The sequence below is a fragment of the Ricinus communis genome, chromosome 5 (genome assembly GCF_019578655.1).
Source record: "Ricinus communis isolate WT05 ecotype wild-type chromosome 5, ASM1957865v1, whole genome shotgun sequence".
Taxonomy (NCBI): domain Eukaryota; kingdom Viridiplantae; phylum Streptophyta; class Magnoliopsida; order Malpighiales; family Euphorbiaceae; genus Ricinus; species Ricinus communis.
In genome coordinates, this window is record NC_063260.1 from 18,137,038 (window position 1) to 18,155,556 (window position 18,519).

Consider the following 18,519-nt stretch of genomic DNA (forward strand, 5'->3'; position numbering starts at 1 on the left):
AAAAATATGTAAGTTATGTTCTGGGCCACAAAATTAAGTGCAAGTCAAAAAAAACCAAAAGAAAGAAAATGTTATACTAATGTTTTTCTTTTGCAGTAGAAAGCGAAAATTATCCAATAAAATAATCCTTACCTTGAACTCAATGACTTTGATGCAAAATTGTCAGTTTGCTTGCAGTTTTTCTTGCTGGGCAGTTTCTAATTAAGAATTTATTTTATTTGAAAAACATAATAAGATAAAATATAAAATTAAAATAATAAAATTTAAAAAATATTTAATATAATAATAAAATATATTAACTTATTAATATAAAATTTATTTTAAAATTTATATATTTTATTAAAATTTAATTAAAATATATTAATTTTATGCAAATATGATAATGTATATAATCTTAAATAATCTCTACTTTATTCGAAACACAACATTAAATTCTATATTTTCTGCCCATTAAATTCTAAAATTCCTTAGTTAATACTTATTTAAAATAGGAAATCTAATACTGATATTGATCATTTTTTATTTTTCTAATTGGATTCTAATTTATAGTGGCCATTAAATGTAGAGCCGAAAATAAGCTTCTCTCTGCTCGTGTTCACATTCTTTTGACGGGTTGACGGTGGGGATTGACTAATATCAAAGTCTAGACCTGTTTCAAAGAGAAAATCCAAAAATTGCCTCAATTTTCTGTTCAACCAAACACCAAATCACGTGTTGAAAAAACAATGTTAAAAAGAAAATAAAAATGTTTTTCACATAAACAAAAATATACGTGAAGATTCCGCTGACTATTCATAATCCTCGTGGTGCCGTGCCTCAGCTCTCCGCACACATTGTTGCACCGTCCATCCATACACCCTATATTTGGAATCATGTTCAAGAAAGTTATTAATTCTGAATTAAACTCGTGAATTAATCTATTAAATAAAGGTTAAGCTATTCCAGAAAATAGACACATGGTTTAATTCTACAAAATGTAACTGTTGTATAATACCCTAGAAATCATTATTCATTTGTTGGAAAATGGCATAATTAATATTCTTAATTAATTTAGTTTTAGATATTTTTATTAGCTGTTTATTATATATAAAAAATAATAATTCTAGAATATGTAGATGAAATAGTAAGAATTTAATTTAATTTAATTAAGATTTTTTATTAAAGTAGAAAATCTATAACACATTAAAGTTTTTGTAATAGAGTTTTGCAATATGTAAAATCTTTTTTCAGTGTGCTTTATATTAATTAGTGTTAGAGTAGTTCTGAATACAAAATATGGTCTTTATTTTTAGCACTTCAAATTTTGGAGCTTATTCATGAATCGAGTAATTGATTTACTCAGAAGAATTTCTTTTGGGAAAATATATAAATGTGACATAATCCCATTAACTAAAAACATAACAAAATTAATTAAGAAATACGCCTAGAAAACTAGTCCACAAGCAGGGCCACCAACAACAACAGCAACCCCCTCCTATTCTATATAAACAATTTCTGTCTTCCTTTCTTTCACCCATCATTGCTACTGCTCACTGAGTTTCTCACTAAATTCTTTCACTTTTCTTTCTTCCCAATCAAACACCCAGCTAGATCATTCAACATGGCTTATTCTTCTACCTCTTCCATGAGAGCTCTCTCTTCTATGAGATTGACCAAACCATCTGCTGCTGCTGCTGCTGCTGCTTCAAGATCAAACGCTCCCACCAAATCACTTTTGCCATTCAAGATTGCAAACCCATCATCACCTTTTACCCATAATCCAAGACTCCTTCTCTCAAAATCTGCTGCTTTCAATAACTTCAATTTACCCAAAAGATCTTTCTCTTGCAAGAATCAAGCTGCCCCATCTGATGATAACTCAAGACCCAGTTAGTTATCTCTCTCTTCTTTTAATTCTTTTGTTTCTTGAGTTGATTTATCTTGTTGGGTCTTTAATTTCCTTTTTGTGATTGAGTTTTGCTGCAGCTGAGGTTCAGGAACTGTGTGTTTATGAGATCAATGAGAGAGATCGTGGAAGTCCAGCTTATCTCCGTTTGAGCCAGAAACAAGTCAATTCTCTTGGCGATCTTGTTCCTTTTAGCAACAAGGTAATCTTTCTTCATGCGTCTCTCTTTTTTCTTCTTTCTTTTTTTAAAAAATGTTTGTATCTGTATAAAATCTAGCTTTCTCGGTCCTTAATCTTGATTCAAGAATTTTCCCTGTTTACAGTTGAAAGTTCATTTCTTACTGTGAAAATCTTTCTTTATAAAACGTTCTTTTCTGCTTAAAAGGTCAAATTTTCAAAGTTTTTCTATTTGTGGAATTTGCTAGAAAACAAATACTATATTTGAAAAATGTAATAAATATTAGAATTTTTTTGTTTAGACAGAATATTAAAAATAAACCTACTCTGATATTTGAAAAGTTAAATTCTTTTCTATTTTTGTCTTAATTAAGGTATTACAAATTTTTTCACAAACTTTTTAGTTCTATTTTAATTCTGTTTTTATTGGTAAAAGTAAAAAAGAGATTATTAATTTATATAAAATAAAAACAAAATATAATTAATTTATTAAACTTTCTTACTTTTTATATTTAAATATTTTTATAATATTTTTTATTATACAAATAATGCCTTTTAAATAAAAAGTAGTATTGGAGAATCTGAAGCTACTTATTTATTTATCTATTTATTAAATCAGATAATTAGGAATTCTCAGGTTCATTTAAAACAAATATTAGATAATTTTTTGTTAAACTCGATTAATTTTTTTATATTACTAATAAAAACAGAATTATATATCTTGTAAGGGACTGCTCTTAAACGAAAAAAAAGGATTTGAGAGTAGAAATTTATAATCTTTTTATCATATCATAAAAAGAAGATTATATTATTTCCTTTCATTGAATGCAAATGACATTAGTTCATGGGTTCACTCACTTCACTTGTAGAAGTTTGTTGCCATTAATCTAATATATTGCCTTTCTGTGTTTCATTTTTTCTTTTTTATATATATTATTATAGCTCTACACCGGCGACCTGCAGCAGAGGATAGGAATAACAGCAGGGATATGCATTTTAATCCAAAACAAACCGGAAATGAAAGGTGACAGGTACGAGGCAATCTACAGCTTCTACTTCGGAGACTACGGTCACTTGGCTGTGCAGGGACCTTACTTGACTTTCGAGGACACGTATCTTGCTGTGACTGGTGGGTCAGGCATTTTTGAAGGAGCCTATGGTCAAGTTAAACTCCAGCAAATTGTTTTCCCATTCAAGCTCTTTTACACCTTTTATTTGAAGGGTTTAAAAACTGATTTGCCCGAGGAGCTGCTTAGGAAGCCAACTGAACCACACCCAGCTGTTGAGCCACACCCTGATGCCAAGGCCTGCCAGCCTCATGCTACTGTTGCTAATTTTACTGATTAGGTTTAATAATTACCGTTGTTAATCATGTTTTATGTTTGTGGGTAGTTTCTTTTTTATTTTGTTAATGATGAGGTTCAGAGAATTTGATAATACTAATATTATAGGACTTCTGGTTATTAGTTTTTAATGTCGGTGAGTGGAATGGTTGGTGGATTTGATAGTTCTTACTTTTTTATTTGTAGCACATGGATGGATTTTCTATTTTTATATCGTATAGCTGTCACTATCATACTAAAATTATAAAGTGGTCCAATTCAATAAGTGAAAATGCATTCATAAAGATTTAATTATCTTTCCTGGTTTTTGCACCTGATAGTAAGTTTTTAAAGACCATAAATACATCTTTTATCAATTGACAGATTAGGCATTTAATTTATCGAATTTGAAATTTTTCTCTTTAAATATGTGGTTTATTTTTAATTTTATATAAATAATTTTTCTATCTGTTTTATCATAACACCCTAATCATATTTTCTATTAAAAAACATTGATATATATAAAAAGAAAATACTAATTGCATTCTTATAAATCCGGATAACATTAAAGAAATAAATAGTATAAACAACAAAAGTCACTACTCTAATAAAACTAAACCTCACAAAATAGTGTTTAGAGATTGTTAAAATATATATCTTTTTTAAACAGTATCATCATATATCAATAATGTGAGAGTGTGACGAAATAAATAATTAAAACAGAAAAAAATGTCTCTCAAATAATATGATCTGACTATAATAGAAGCATTGACTAATGAAGATTAAACTGGTGAATGCAAATATTTGTTGTTTGATTGCTTTAGAATGAATTTTTAGGAAATCTTAAGCTGGGGGATAGAGACATAAACTACAAGAACAACAATAGTGAATGGCAACAATGTGATGTCGTTTTCCCTTTTATTGCTTTCTATATTTTGCTTTTGGTGGGCTGTTTGTGGGAATGTCGGGGTGTCATAATGCGCAGTCAGTGGCAAGGCGAAAGCAAAAGGAAACTTGTTTTAGGAATGCAAAATTTCTTTTAAAGAATTACAATTAAAAGAAAAGGAAAATTGAAAAAAAAAAAAGAAATATATTTAGAAGCAGTTGTTCCAATTTTAACAGATTACTTAAAAGTACAAAATTTACATTTAGCCGACTATTTTCTTTAATCTATCATATCCCTCAACTTCAATTCTTTTTGCCTTTCTTTATCTCTCAACTTTGTTTCTCGACCTCTCAATTCAATGCATTTTCAAACTGGTTCCTAAATTGTTTTTCTTTTTTACTCAAATATTCAATCTACTCTCAGATTATGATGGTCATGGAGAAGTTCAAAAGACACTATAAAAGGTAGCAAATTAGTGGGTGAAATTTCACAATTAAATACACGATGCACCAGTATTTTATTTTCTTTTTAATAATGTTTGAACTTAGGTCCTTTAAAACCAATAAAACATTTGAACTTTGGAATTAATCTTTAAATAATCTTACTTTCTAAGGGGATTTGAAAACCTTCACAACCGTATTAAATGTTAAAAAATTAATAATTGGTTTTCTAAAATTATATCGTAGCATAAAAATATTTGTTCTAAACTCCACCAATTTTTTTTGAAATGGTTCGACAAAGAAATTTAGGTCTAATGAGACGGTTCGGTATGATACTGGACGGAAAGATAGAAATCAAAATTTTCTATTTTTAAATAATTAAAAATATTTTTTTACCGTAAATCAATTGTACTAAAATTAATATAAAATTATATAACAAAATATTAAATCACTATAATTACATTATACTTGATTTCAACAACTACATAATAGAGAAGTTTATTTTCAATCTACCAAGCTAATAAAAAACTATATATTAAATAAATATGTATTTAATAGTTTCAATCCATCAAACTGAATATTTATAATATTTTATTGTCCGACTGATAAATACATTTCATCTTACCCATCTAATGCAATATAATATTTTTTTATTAAAAGACACATTATTAGTAAGAATTATTTTATTAACATGATTAATGTTATAATAATACTATATCATCATAAGTTAATAAATTAATATGTTTTTAATTCTAGAATAATTATTCATTATTAAGATTTAAAAAATATTTAGATTCTATATTTTTTAATTAAATAAATGATAAAAATATAAACTTGTAACTTTGCAAAAAAGTCGAGATAAACTTAGTAAATAATTAATATTATAATACAATATAAAACTTGATGCTTCTGTTTTATATTTGGGCCAATAACCTTAAATTTTTATTAGAAAACAATCGTTAAATTTGTATTTGGCAAGATTTCTTATACTTGAATTTTAACTTTGAGCTTAAGATTTAGACTTATTTATTATAAAAGTAATTATATATATATATATATATATATATATATATATATATATATATATATATATTAAATAAAATTTTAAATCTGTTCTAGTTTCGGTTTGGGATAATATGGGATGGTTTGGTACGGTTCTCGGTATGGAGAACAAATGAGATCCAGAATTGTACCCAAAATTTTTTTTGGCATAATCCGATTTAGAGAAAGTCAAATGGTCAACAGATATTCTCTGTTTTGGATACTTTTAGTTCGATTTTTCAGTATGATTTAAGATCTCTGTATCCCGTGCTCAGTCTTAACTATTATGAATGACAATTTCGTACATTCTTCATCTATATCCACCTAAATCCTATATAATCAACTCGGATATTAAGTTATTCAAGTTGACTCACTATAGATAAACTTATACTCGAAAAAGATATATCGGATATGATGAAGGTACTAATGATATTATACTTTATCCCTAATTGTACTTATACCCTAACTAAAATATTTGTTCGTTTAGTTTAAGTATATAATATTAGCAATTTTATAATTGAGTACATTAATTTTGACTGTTTAATAAATATTTTGTATTCGGAGAATTAAGCAAATTATTTAATTATTCAATAATGTTTTAGTAGTTTTTATTTATTTTTAGTCTCTTAATATAATCTATTTATATATATATATATATATATTATCGTAGATAAATGAGATTATAGGTTAAAGTTTTTGTATTTTATGTTTTGATTTACTTAAGTTTTTTTATTTCTATAACAAAATCTTAATAAATAAATAACTTGGACTAAATATACAATCTTTCTGCCCTATTCCAGGCCAATATACTATACTAATAACTGCATTAAATGCATAAGATAATAATATTTTTAAATATTATAGAAGGTAATAAAAATATAAATTAATAACTAATCAAATAATAAAAGTAATATATAAATTCATAATATTAAGGTATTTTTTTAGAAAACTTTCAGTTTCTTAATTCATTATTCAAATATAAGATACTCAACAAATTTTTAAATCATGGTCCTTTCCTATTACAGGCAATATATGTAAAACTTGTGCTTTCAAGAGATTTTCTAATTCATTCTTTTTTTTTTAAAAAAATGAATTAAGAGCCACATTTTTCTCTGTTTAAATTTAATAAGGTGAAAGTGGCTCATCAGTATATTATATTATTTTTTTCTTACTTTCTTTTATCTTTTATTTTGAAAGTCACATTCTCTCCTTACTCATTTCTTTCTAATTTATTAATAAAAAATTAATTAAAAAATTAATTAAAAAATAAAATAAAAATATTATTGAAATACACACGTGTTTCATAATAAATTAAAATAGATAATTAATTATTTATAATTTAATAGAAATATATATAAAAGTATAATTGGGAATGAATTTAAATAGATAAAAGAATAAATAATATAAAAATTTGTTTGAACACATTATTACAGATTTTTTGACCCTAGAGGGATGCACAGTTCTATAGTCGCTAAATTATTTTCCTATCTCATCGTTCAATATAGACATTTTTTTTACATTTTTAATATGAAGATCTTTGAAGGAAAAAAATTTAATAATTATAATATTTTAGAATCTAAAAGTAACACTAATAACTATTTATAGAATTCAATTTGAATTGTAACACTTTAATGCATTATTTATTTATGTAGTTTAACCCGTTAGATTTTCAAATTTTTATTATATGGTCTTACATATTTAATAACAATTATATTAATAGCTATTTTATTAGTGAGCTTATTTAAAGTGATTCATTTATGTATAACTCATGAACTTCTGAATTTTGGTATGGGTTGGGTGGATACCATTTTCTAACCTATATATGCTTAATGAAATCTTATTAGGTTAGCAAATAAAGACTCTTAGATTATGATTCTCAATATATCAAATTATATGGTAACTTTTATTCTCTACCTATCAGAAACAGAATGCAAGAAACCCCAAAGGATTTAGAAATTTGACTGAAAAAAATCATATCTATTTATTCAGTACTCATTTGTCATTCATTCTTGTAAAAAATTTAATTGTTATGATGGAGATAGATATTTATGGCTAAACTTCCTTAATAATTATGATATGGTAGTTTTGGATATTAGAATTTGATAATCAATATGAATTTTGATATCTATGATTTGTATGTGGTCATAGATGATTAATTGACTATTATTATAGATATAAAATCAAAATTATTACGATTAAAATTGGATTCTTTCACATAATTGCGTTTGATTTGCATTATGAGGCCTTTCAAATTCATGAGTTTTTAAATTTTTTAGTTTGACAATAAACTTCATTCTATCTAAATTTTTAATGTATATGTATGAAATTTTACATATATTTAGGTTGTATGGTAGTATCATTGGAATGTTTAAATTTTGTCAAATATGCAAATTTATGGTTTTACATGCATTGGCTATTATCAGCATTTCAAATTAAGAATTGGAATATATTACAAAGTAGCAACTGTTATATAAAATTAATATAACTTGAAATATAAAGATTTTACGTATTCATTGTTTATGCAAATATTGATCAACATAAAGGAGGGTAATATTTGGCCAAACAATAAGAATACTTGCAATGATAAATATTGATAATTATACAATTGTTACTAATGTGAATGATAGTTGCTCCAAAGAGGCTATTGTTTGACATGATTTATTATTAATATTTAATTATTACGTTAAGAGTACCATTTACAATTGATATTTTTGTGCAAACACTAAATGCCAAGGTGTGCTAGGTATCTTATTTGTCACTTTTATGACATGTTTATTAATTGTGTGATGTTTCTTGTTTTCTATTAGTTTTAGCAACTCCAAGTAATGTTTTTGTTAAGATTATGTTATTCATATGCTAAATGGTACAAACTTTAAGGTTTGGAAAGAGAACATAGAAATCATCATCGGTTGTATGGATTTAGACCTTGCGCTAAGGACGAAGCGATCCATTTTAGCTGAAGATGCTTCAAATGAAACTAAAGTTGAAAATCTGGATCGTTCTAGTCCCATGAGTCTAATGATCATAAAACATTCCATACCAGAAGCGCTTCGGTGCTCTATTTCCGAGAGCAATAATGCAAAGAATCCCTTAAGGCGATACAACAATATCTTACCAAGAGTAAGAAATCAGAAACAAGTAATCATTTGGTTGCTATGATTTCTATGAGGTATAAGGAAAAAAGGAACATAAGGTACATTATGGAAATTTCAAACCTTGCTGGAAAACTAAAGGCACTAAAGTTAAAGATAAATGAAGATTTACTTTTGTATTTAGTTTTTATTTCTCTTCCTACATAATTTAGTCAATTTTAGGGCAAGTTATAATACTTAAAAGGATAAATAGACTTTTAATGAGCTCATTTCACAATGTGTGCAAGAAGAGGAAAGAATCTAGATGGATAAAACTGAATGTGCTTATTTAGCATGAACCTCTCAAAATAATAAAAAGAAGAGAGCTCAGGATATTGCAACTGGAACACCTTTGTAGAAAAAGGCAAAGAAGTAAAGTAATGAATTCGCTTATTTTTTTTTTTCGCAAAATGGAAGGACATATGAAGAAAGAGTGTTCCAAATACACCACATTGGCGTGCAAAGTAGAGTAAAGTTCTCACTTTAGTTTATTCTGAAGTTAATTTGGCTTCTGGAGTTACAGACACTTGGTGGTTAGATACTAGTGCTACTACTCACATAATTGTGTCTATGCAGGGCTGCCTCTAGAGCAGTCCGCCAATTGATATTGAAAGGTTCATCTATGTGGCAAATGACAATAAAGTTCCTACGGAGACTATAGGATATTTTAGATTATTTCTAAATACTGGCTGCCATTTAGATTTAGTTGAGACTTTTGATTCTTTGTTATTTAAACATAATTTAGTTTCTATTTCCTCTTTGGATAAATGTGGATACTTTTATGGTTTTAGAAATAATAAAGTTAATATCTCTCTAAATTCAAGTTTTATTAGTGTTGATGTTTTAGTTGATTGTCTTTATATACTAGAAACTATTGCTTTCCATAATGAAAATCATGTATACTATTTCAAAAGGTACAAAGTGTGAATTAACTGAGAATTTTGCTTCTCTATGGTTTAAGCATTTAGGCCATATCTCTAAACAAAAAAAAAATAAAGGCTTGTGTCAACTGGACATCTTAATTCCCTTGACTTAAACTTTCAAGTTTCTATTAAATGCATTAAAGAACATATAACAAATATAAAGAAATCAGGTGTCAATAGATGTACAGAATTCTTAGAACTAATACATACAAATATTTATGGTCCATTTCCTATATCAAAATGGAATGGTCAACATTACTACGTTCATAGATGACTACTCAAAATATGGCTACCTATATTTAATAAGTGAGAAATCTCAATCTTTAGACGTGTTTAAGTCGTACAAAGCTGAAGTTAAACTTCAACTTGGTAGGAAAATTACAACTGTCAAATCTGACCATGGTAGAGAACACTATGGGAGATATAATGGATAAGGTGAACATCATCCAAGATCCTTTGCTAACTTCCTAAAGAATGCAATATCATCCCATATACACTATGCCAGACAAACCCAGCATGAATGGTATTATTGAAAGACAAAATATGACGCTTGAAGACATAGTAAGAAGTATGATCAATCATTATTCTTTACTTCAATCTCTTTGCGGAGAAGCATTAAAGACTAAAATATATATCATTAACAAAGTACCTAATAAAGTAGTAGCTAAAATCCTATATGAATTATAGACTGGCAAGGCCTAGAATAAAGCACTTACATATTTAGGAATATCCAACTGAAGCAAGACCTTATAGGCATAATGAAAGGAATTTAGACTCTTAAGATAGTTAGTTGCTACTTTGTAGGATATGTAGAACGCTCTTGAGGATTTAAATTTATGATCTTATAATTGGATCTTTCTTTGAGATGTAAAATGCTAAATTTCTTGAGGATATAGTGTCACGACCCCACCCGTGGGCCCGTGACCGGCACTAGGGAATGGGTAGGCTTAAGGCCACCGAAACCCATAGTAAGCCTGACACTCACTGATTTAAACAAATCTCATCTCAAATTAATATTATTAAAGCCACAAATTATCTTAAATGCTACATTTTACATAATTTAATCGGTTTGCCAGAAGAACTAGGCGAGACCTGAAACTCAGAAAATTTACAACTGATACATCTACTATTACTACTGCGGAGAATCTAAGATTTACCAGTTTACATACCAAATCAAATACATCACCCGATGATGAAGGAGTCGGGTTACTGAATAAGAGTCGCGAGAGGACTAACAGTCACGAATCTGAAAAACAATAAAAATGAGACTGTCAGTCTCGAGAGTGAGTTAAAATCAAATAATCTGGGGACTATTGCATTCTTCTCAGAAAACATAGATTGTTCAAATCAGTATATCAAACCATGCACATAAATACAATCCATATTATAATCATACCATAATAAATTAATAAATAAATATATAAAAATATATTTTTACTTTTACGGGACGAGTGGCTCGGTAGAACCCTAAACCCCAAAATCTAGTAGCCATTCGGCTCTCTTAATCCAATAAGACTGGCGCCCCGAGAGCAATGCTCGACCAGGGACCTTACCTCAAGTCTGGTCACTTAAGTATCCAAATAAGAAATCAAGTAGTCATTCAGCTCTCTTAATCCAATAAGACTGGCGCCCCGAGAGCAATGCTCGACCAGGGACCTTACCTCCAGTCTGGTCACTTAAGTATCCAAATAAGAAATCGAGTAGCCATTCGGCTCTCTTAATCCAATAAGACTGGCGCCCCGAGAGCAATGCTCGACCAGGGACCTTACCTCCAGTCTGGTCACTTAAGTATCCAAATAAGCCGGCGCCCCGAACTTTTCCTTACTACAATTTGGTCCCTCAACTTTCTTAATTACTTACAATTTCATCCTGCAGAATTCCAATTTAACCCCCAAACTTTCCTTTAGCCTTTCAATTAAGCCCTTAACTAATTAATTTGGGCCAAATCCGAATTATTGAAAATACACAATTACAAAAATACCCCTGACCGACATATTTATTTACAAAAATACCAAGCTCACAAATTTCCATTAAAACCCCATAAAAATAACATTATACTTTCAATCCTTATTCCAAAATAAATTTCCAATTTAGTCCTAACACACAATTAAATTAAATAATCAATTTCCAACTTAAAATTTAATACTACTAATCAATTATAATACCAATTTTCCCAAAATTCTTTTATATACATCCTTTACAATTCTACCATAATTTTCCAATATATAATTTTACTTATATAAATATGCATTTATAAAAAAAAATTGAATAACCAAAATATAATCATTTCTCGAATAGTTTACTTAATTACTCCTTAAAAATCAAACTAATTGGATATGAAAAATAACTCATTTATTTATCTAACATGAACATTCAAAATTTGTATTTAAATCATTCCAATTAAACCGAATAAAAATAAAGCTAAAATTAACTTAAATAAAAACTCATTATTAAATATAAAAAAAATTCCGGGTGTTACATATAGGGTTTATAGAGGAAGAATCAATGAATGTCTCTTTTGATAAAAGAATTATCTTTGAAGAAGATAAATTTGTTTCTCTTCCTAATATTGTTTTTGATATTGATCAAGCAATAATTCCTAACGTTATTCAAGAAGCAAGTCTAGTCCAAGACAATAATGAAGCTCTTTCTATAGTGCAAAATCAACACCTCAAGAAGTAGCATTAAGAAGCTCAACTAGAGAAAGGAGGAATGCTATTCCAGATGATTATTACGTATTCTCCCTGGAATAAGCAGATTATGCAAGCTTAGCGAAAGATGATCCAATGAACCTTCGCGAAGCTATTCAAAGTTTCAATTCTAAACATTGGATCAATGCCATGCATGAGGAGATGAAATCCATGAAAAACAATGACGTTAAGGATCTTGTTGAATTTCCTAAAGACGCAAAATCCACTGGTTGTAAATGGATATTTAAAACCGAAAGGGATTCAAAAGGCAATGTTGAAAGATATAAGGCTCATCTAGTTGCTAAAGGATTCACTCAAAAGGAAGGCATTGATTATAAAGGAACCTTTTATCCAATTTTATCAAAAGACTCTTTTAGGATAGTAATGACACTTGTATCTTATTTTGATTTAGAGCTAAATCAGATGGATATAAAGATAATGTTTCTCAATGGAGACATTGATGAAACAATTTATATGGTTCAGCCAGAAAATTTTAAATTCAAATATTCAAATTCTATGGTTTGTATATTAAAGAAATCCATCTAGGATCTAAAATAGGCTTCTCGCCAATGGTATCATAAATTTCATAAAGTGGTTACCTCATATAGTTTTGGGATAAACATAATTGATGAGTGTGTATATTACAAGCTCAGTAACAGTAGGTTTACCTTCCTTGTGTTGTATGTTGATGACATACTGCTAGATAGTAACGGTATAAGCTTATTGCATGAAACTAAAAAATTTCTCACTAAGAATTTTGAGATGAAGGATATTAAGGACGCCTCTTTTGTGTTAGGCATACAAATACTATGAGACCGCTCTTAAGGTATTCTTGTCTTATCACAAAAGGGCTATATTAAAAAGGTGCTAGTAGATTTATCATGAAAGATTGCTCGGTAAGAGATACACATGGAGCTAAAGGAGATAAGTATAGTCTCAAGCAATGTTCTAAGGGTGACCTTGAAATAAAAGAAATGCAAAATATTTCTTATGGTTCGGCAATTGGAAATCTAATATATGCTTAAGTTTATACTAGTCCCAATATAGCATTTATAGTGGGATTATTAGGCCGATACCTACGTAACCCAAGAATGGATTATTGGAAAGCAAGCAAATATGTTATGCGATTTTTACAAGGAACAAAGGAATTCATTCTAACATATAAAAGATCAAATAGTTTGGAATTCATTGGATATTCTAATTTCAATTTTTTGTGGATGCTAAGATAGTAAATGATCTATTTCGAGCTATGTTTTTATGTTAGCTGGAGGAGCTATATTATGGAAAAGTGTCAAACAAACATTCATAGCTTCTTCAACCATGGTTTTAGAGTTCATAGCTTGTTTTAAGGCATCTAATAATGGGATATGGTTGTAAAGTTTTGTCACAAGGCTGCGTGTAGTTAATGACATTATAAATCTACAGTTTTATATTCCAATAACAACAGAAGCACTATAAAGTAAAAAAATATTAACATCAAATTTCTATCTGTTAAAGTGAGAGTTTAGAATGGTAAAATTTGTATCGAACATATAGAAACAAACTTTATGATAGCAGTTCCGTTGACTAAGAGATTTTCACCTAAGGCCTTTCATGAGCCGCTCATATGGGTGTAAGCATATTTAATGATACCCTAATTTAGTGAGAGTTTTATTTTTGGATGTTTTGTGGATTGATATATGTTTATATGGTTATATTTATGCATAACAAAGTTTATGATTCATTTCAATTTTGTACCTATGAATTTGATTCTAATTATAAATTGATCTTTCTAAAGAATAAAATAGAACCAGTTGAAAACATACATGTTTTGGATCACATTACATGTAATTTCTATCCCACTCATCCATTAAATATATTAATGAGCATGGAAGGTTTATTCACACCTGTATACGACGAAAGCCGCCATAATCTCATATTGATATAGAAAATGGACCATATTGTACCTAAGGAGAAGTCTAAAGAAATAGAAAGACAATATACACTTAAAGAATTTCATTTGATAAAATTATTTAGGTTTCATATGTAGCTCAAGTGGGAGAATCGTTAGGTTTTTTTAATTTCTATTATGTAGGCTTACATATTTAATAACAATGATATTAATAGCTATTTTATTAGTGAACTTATTTAAAGTGATTCATTTATATGTATCCCATAGACTTCTAAATTTTGGTATGAGTTAAATGGGTGGATACCGTTTTCTAACCCGTATAGGCTTAATGTAATCCTACTAGCTAGATTAGTATATAGAAACTTATAGGTTATGGTTTTCAATACGTCGAATCATACTTCAGCTTTTATTCTCTATCCATTGGAGATAGAAGGCAAAGAACTCTAAAAAATTTACAGATTGAGTGAGGAAAGCCATATGTGTTGATTCAAGCACTCGTTCGTAATCCATTTCGCAAAAAATTTTATTGCTATAATGAAGACAAATATTTATAGCTAAACTTTCTTAATAGTTATGACATGATAGTTTTGAATATTAGAATTTAGTGGTCAATATAAATTTTGATATTTATAATTTTATGTGTTTTGTGAATGAATTACATCATGCCATTATTATAGATATTAAAGACTAAAATAAATTACATGTATTTTCAATTTTAAAATTTTTATCCATTGTTATAGATATTAAAGTCTACCATAAACTACATGTATTTTCGTTTTTAATACATATAACATCTACTGTTCTTTTATATATATATATGTATATCACAACTTTTAAATTCTATACCCATAAACTTTTGAATACATTTTTATTTATATAAAAAAAAGTCTTCTTAAAATAATGAATTTTTATTTATCAATAAATTACTCATTTATTAATAAATAAATAAATGTCATAAAATAATATAATTTTATTTAATTTTGTTAGTATTATTTTATAAAAATATTATTAATTTTGATAATTATTTGAGTACAGATTACTAATAAATTATATGAAATTTTTTATTTTTTAATATCAAATTATCTAAAATTTTATAAATATACGAATGAATTTAATATTTATTATTTAAATAAATATAAATACAAATATGAACAATTTTTTTTGAAAATATAGGTTAAAATATAATACTGTCCTTTCTATTTGCGATTGCTAAAATCTTCACCTGCAAGTGTATAAGGTAATTGCAGTATAGAATAGTGAATCAAAGTCGAACCAATAGAGACAACTCAATTGATATTTGTTAAAAACTTATATAAACTAAAAGAATCAAATTGTAAAGATTAGGAATTGAAGTAACAAAAGAAATTAATAAAAAGGATGAAACTTTAATAGTTAAAAACACTAAGGATCTAGATTTCATTTAATGGCAATCATCATGGAAATCAGATCAAATTCTCAATTCTTAAATGCAATTGTTTCCAAAATATTTCAATACTCTCTCAAGCTATTAGATGGTATTTAATTAAGATATCATTGATTCTCAAGGGTAATAAACATAATCAAACCCATTAAGCAACAGTTCAAGCATCATAGTCTGTTAGATATATTTCTTTACCTAAAACCATTATGTTTAACCTCCTAGATCTAGATCTATACTTCTTCTTTCAGTCCATCATACAAATCCTAGAACATAAATACTATGGTGATCAGTCATAATATCCACAATAAGCACAAGAAGATTAAATCAAGAACTAAAGAGAATTATCATTGAAGTCCAATAAAAAATCCATTAAACTACATCATTCACTCTAGTAGAGAGATTAGTTACTCATATTAGAAAAACAATAAACACAATAAATAACTAAAGAAAACATAATTAAGATTGAGAGTTAGAAAAGACACTACTTTAATCTCCAAGGAATTTATGAACAAGTTTGAGATAGAATTTTATGGAGTTTGTTGAATCTTTCTTTTTTTAATCAAGAACTTGATTTAATTACTTTAGTTTCTAAAATTAAATCTTATTTTGCTTTTATGTATAAATCATTTATAATTGTAAAATTCATAGCTAATATATTTGGTAAAAGTCAAGCTTGCTTAACAAGCTTGAAATCAATCCGAGCTCAGGCTGAGCTCGTCTATATAAACATCGAGCTAATAATGAGTCGAGTTCCAGTTCAGCTCATTTATATATACTATCGAGCTAATTACGAGTCAAGCTCTAACATATCAAAATTACAATAAGCCGAGTTCGGTTCTACAATATAAAAAATTATCGACCTCGAGCTAAGCTCGAGCTCAATTGAACTTTTGCGAGCTAAGCTTAAACATTGAAAAGCTCAGCTCGGCTCAACTCGTTTGCATTCCTAATCAACCTACCCATATTGGCCCTAAATGTGTACCGACTAGGTGTTTTCCATCATCCCCTTTATAAGGAAAGGCAGCAAAAGAAGGACCAACCACGTCTATATTGATATGCCTGAACTCGAATCTGAAGTTGATTATGTATATGAACTTGAGACCCTTACCAAGTGGTTCTTGCCAAGTTGAAAGTCTTTCTCCTTTCAATGACCTATGGATAGTTGTTGTTGTTGTTGTAGAACAGTTAATATTATTAATATTGTATTACATATGTTGTTCTTATTCTTGTTTTCAGAATTGTGTTTTCAAACGAAGAGATATAAAAATACAATCGGTTCTTAAGATTAAAAAGCGATTCTTTGGATATGGCAGAGCTTGAATGTGTTTGGATATGGTCATTTTCTTCTTTCAAGAGGTTTATTTTTGTTTGCCCCTTATAAACCAAGAATGAAGGAGAGGTTGAATTGGTGAATAGAAAAGGATATAAAATTAAAAAATTTGGTTTGAGAAAAGACTGAAAGAGTATAGAGAATGAGACACAAGAATTTATAGTGGTTTGGTGTTAACAAATCCTATATCCATCCCCAATTCATAATTGGAAATTTACTATACTATCAATCTTACAATTTTGAGTTTTTCAAGTTCACTCCCAACTTGGTGTTTTAGGCTCACACTAAACCTTATACTTTGTGTTTTACTAGCTAACAAACAACTCTTACAAGAGTTTTTTCTAGGCTAACCTTTAAATCTCATTTCAAGTGTTTAGGCTAATATTCAAATCTCACAAGAGCATTCAAGCTCTTACAACAACCAAAATAGAAAGAATTAATTACAAGAATGAGAAAATATTGAATGCACAATACTATGGACATTTGGAGGATGTTGATTAACCATAAATGGCCATTTGATATGGTTTTTATAGCTTAAAAACCTCAAAGAGTTGTTACACATGTGTCCTCAAAAAATCACCATACTTTACTTTAAAACAGTGCATTAAATGCACTTGTCAAAATGCATAATCGCGGTTGCAATTCTTTCTTTCCAGTCGCAAATCTTAAACTACCACCAACGGCTATCTGATATGGTGCTATGGCATTTGCAGCTATTCAATGTTGTCATTAGCGGTTACTAATAATTACTCTAAACTTCAAGTTTCGCAGTCGCGCCCACTTAAGGTGCGGTTGTGATTCTGAACTTTCCAAGCCATTTTTTTTTTTTTGCCTTGAAACTTCTGCTTAGTGGTCATACCCATCCTGGTGCGCTCACGATTTTGAGCTTCTGTAGACTTGAAGTTTCTGCCATGAAAATGTTGCTTTTCACAGTTGCACTCTCTTACTATGGTCGAAATTTTGGAGCAACCTTTCTTAAATTAAGCTACAACATTAATACTTGAATAACCATTAAATTAACACTTCAATTTATTTGTTAAGATCAAAATAATGGATTAAGCCATGTGACAAGGCACTTAAACTAATAATTTTTCGATGCTTTAATTTGTTATTGTCATAAAGATGGTGCTTCATTTTCGATTCTGCCTTTTTTGCCTTATGCTATCGTTATATGTTCGAATTGGGCTTAATATTATTTTTTCATTCAAACTTTATCCATATCACGATTGTCTTTTATTTGGTATTCTTTGATCGTAACTTTATGTTAAAATTCTATAAATTTCTCTACTTGTTTTAGATGACTTAAATGAATTCCTTTGTAATTGCAATAAAAAGGATGTAGGAGCGAGAAAGAGAAAATGACAGAGAAAAGAGTGATTCTTT

The 18,519-nt window shown here is 28.3% G+C and overlaps 1 protein-coding gene across 1 annotated transcript; it reads left to right on the plus strand.

Moving 5' to 3' along the window:
* The first annotated feature begins 1,487 nt into the window (after positions 1-1,487).
* On the plus strand, positions 1,488-3,562 carry LOC8287246 (allene oxide cyclase, chloroplastic). The gene is made up of 3 exons (XM_002530338.4): positions 1,488-1,868; positions 1,966-2,087; positions 3,005-3,562. The coding sequence occupies exons 1-3, from the start codon at positions 1,601-1,603 to the stop codon at positions 3,407-3,409; spliced, it is 795 nt and encodes a 264-aa protein (XP_002530384.2). The 5' UTR covers positions 1,488-1,600; the 3' UTR covers positions 3,410-3,562.
* The last annotated feature ends 14,957 nt before the right edge of the window (positions 3,563-18,519 follow it).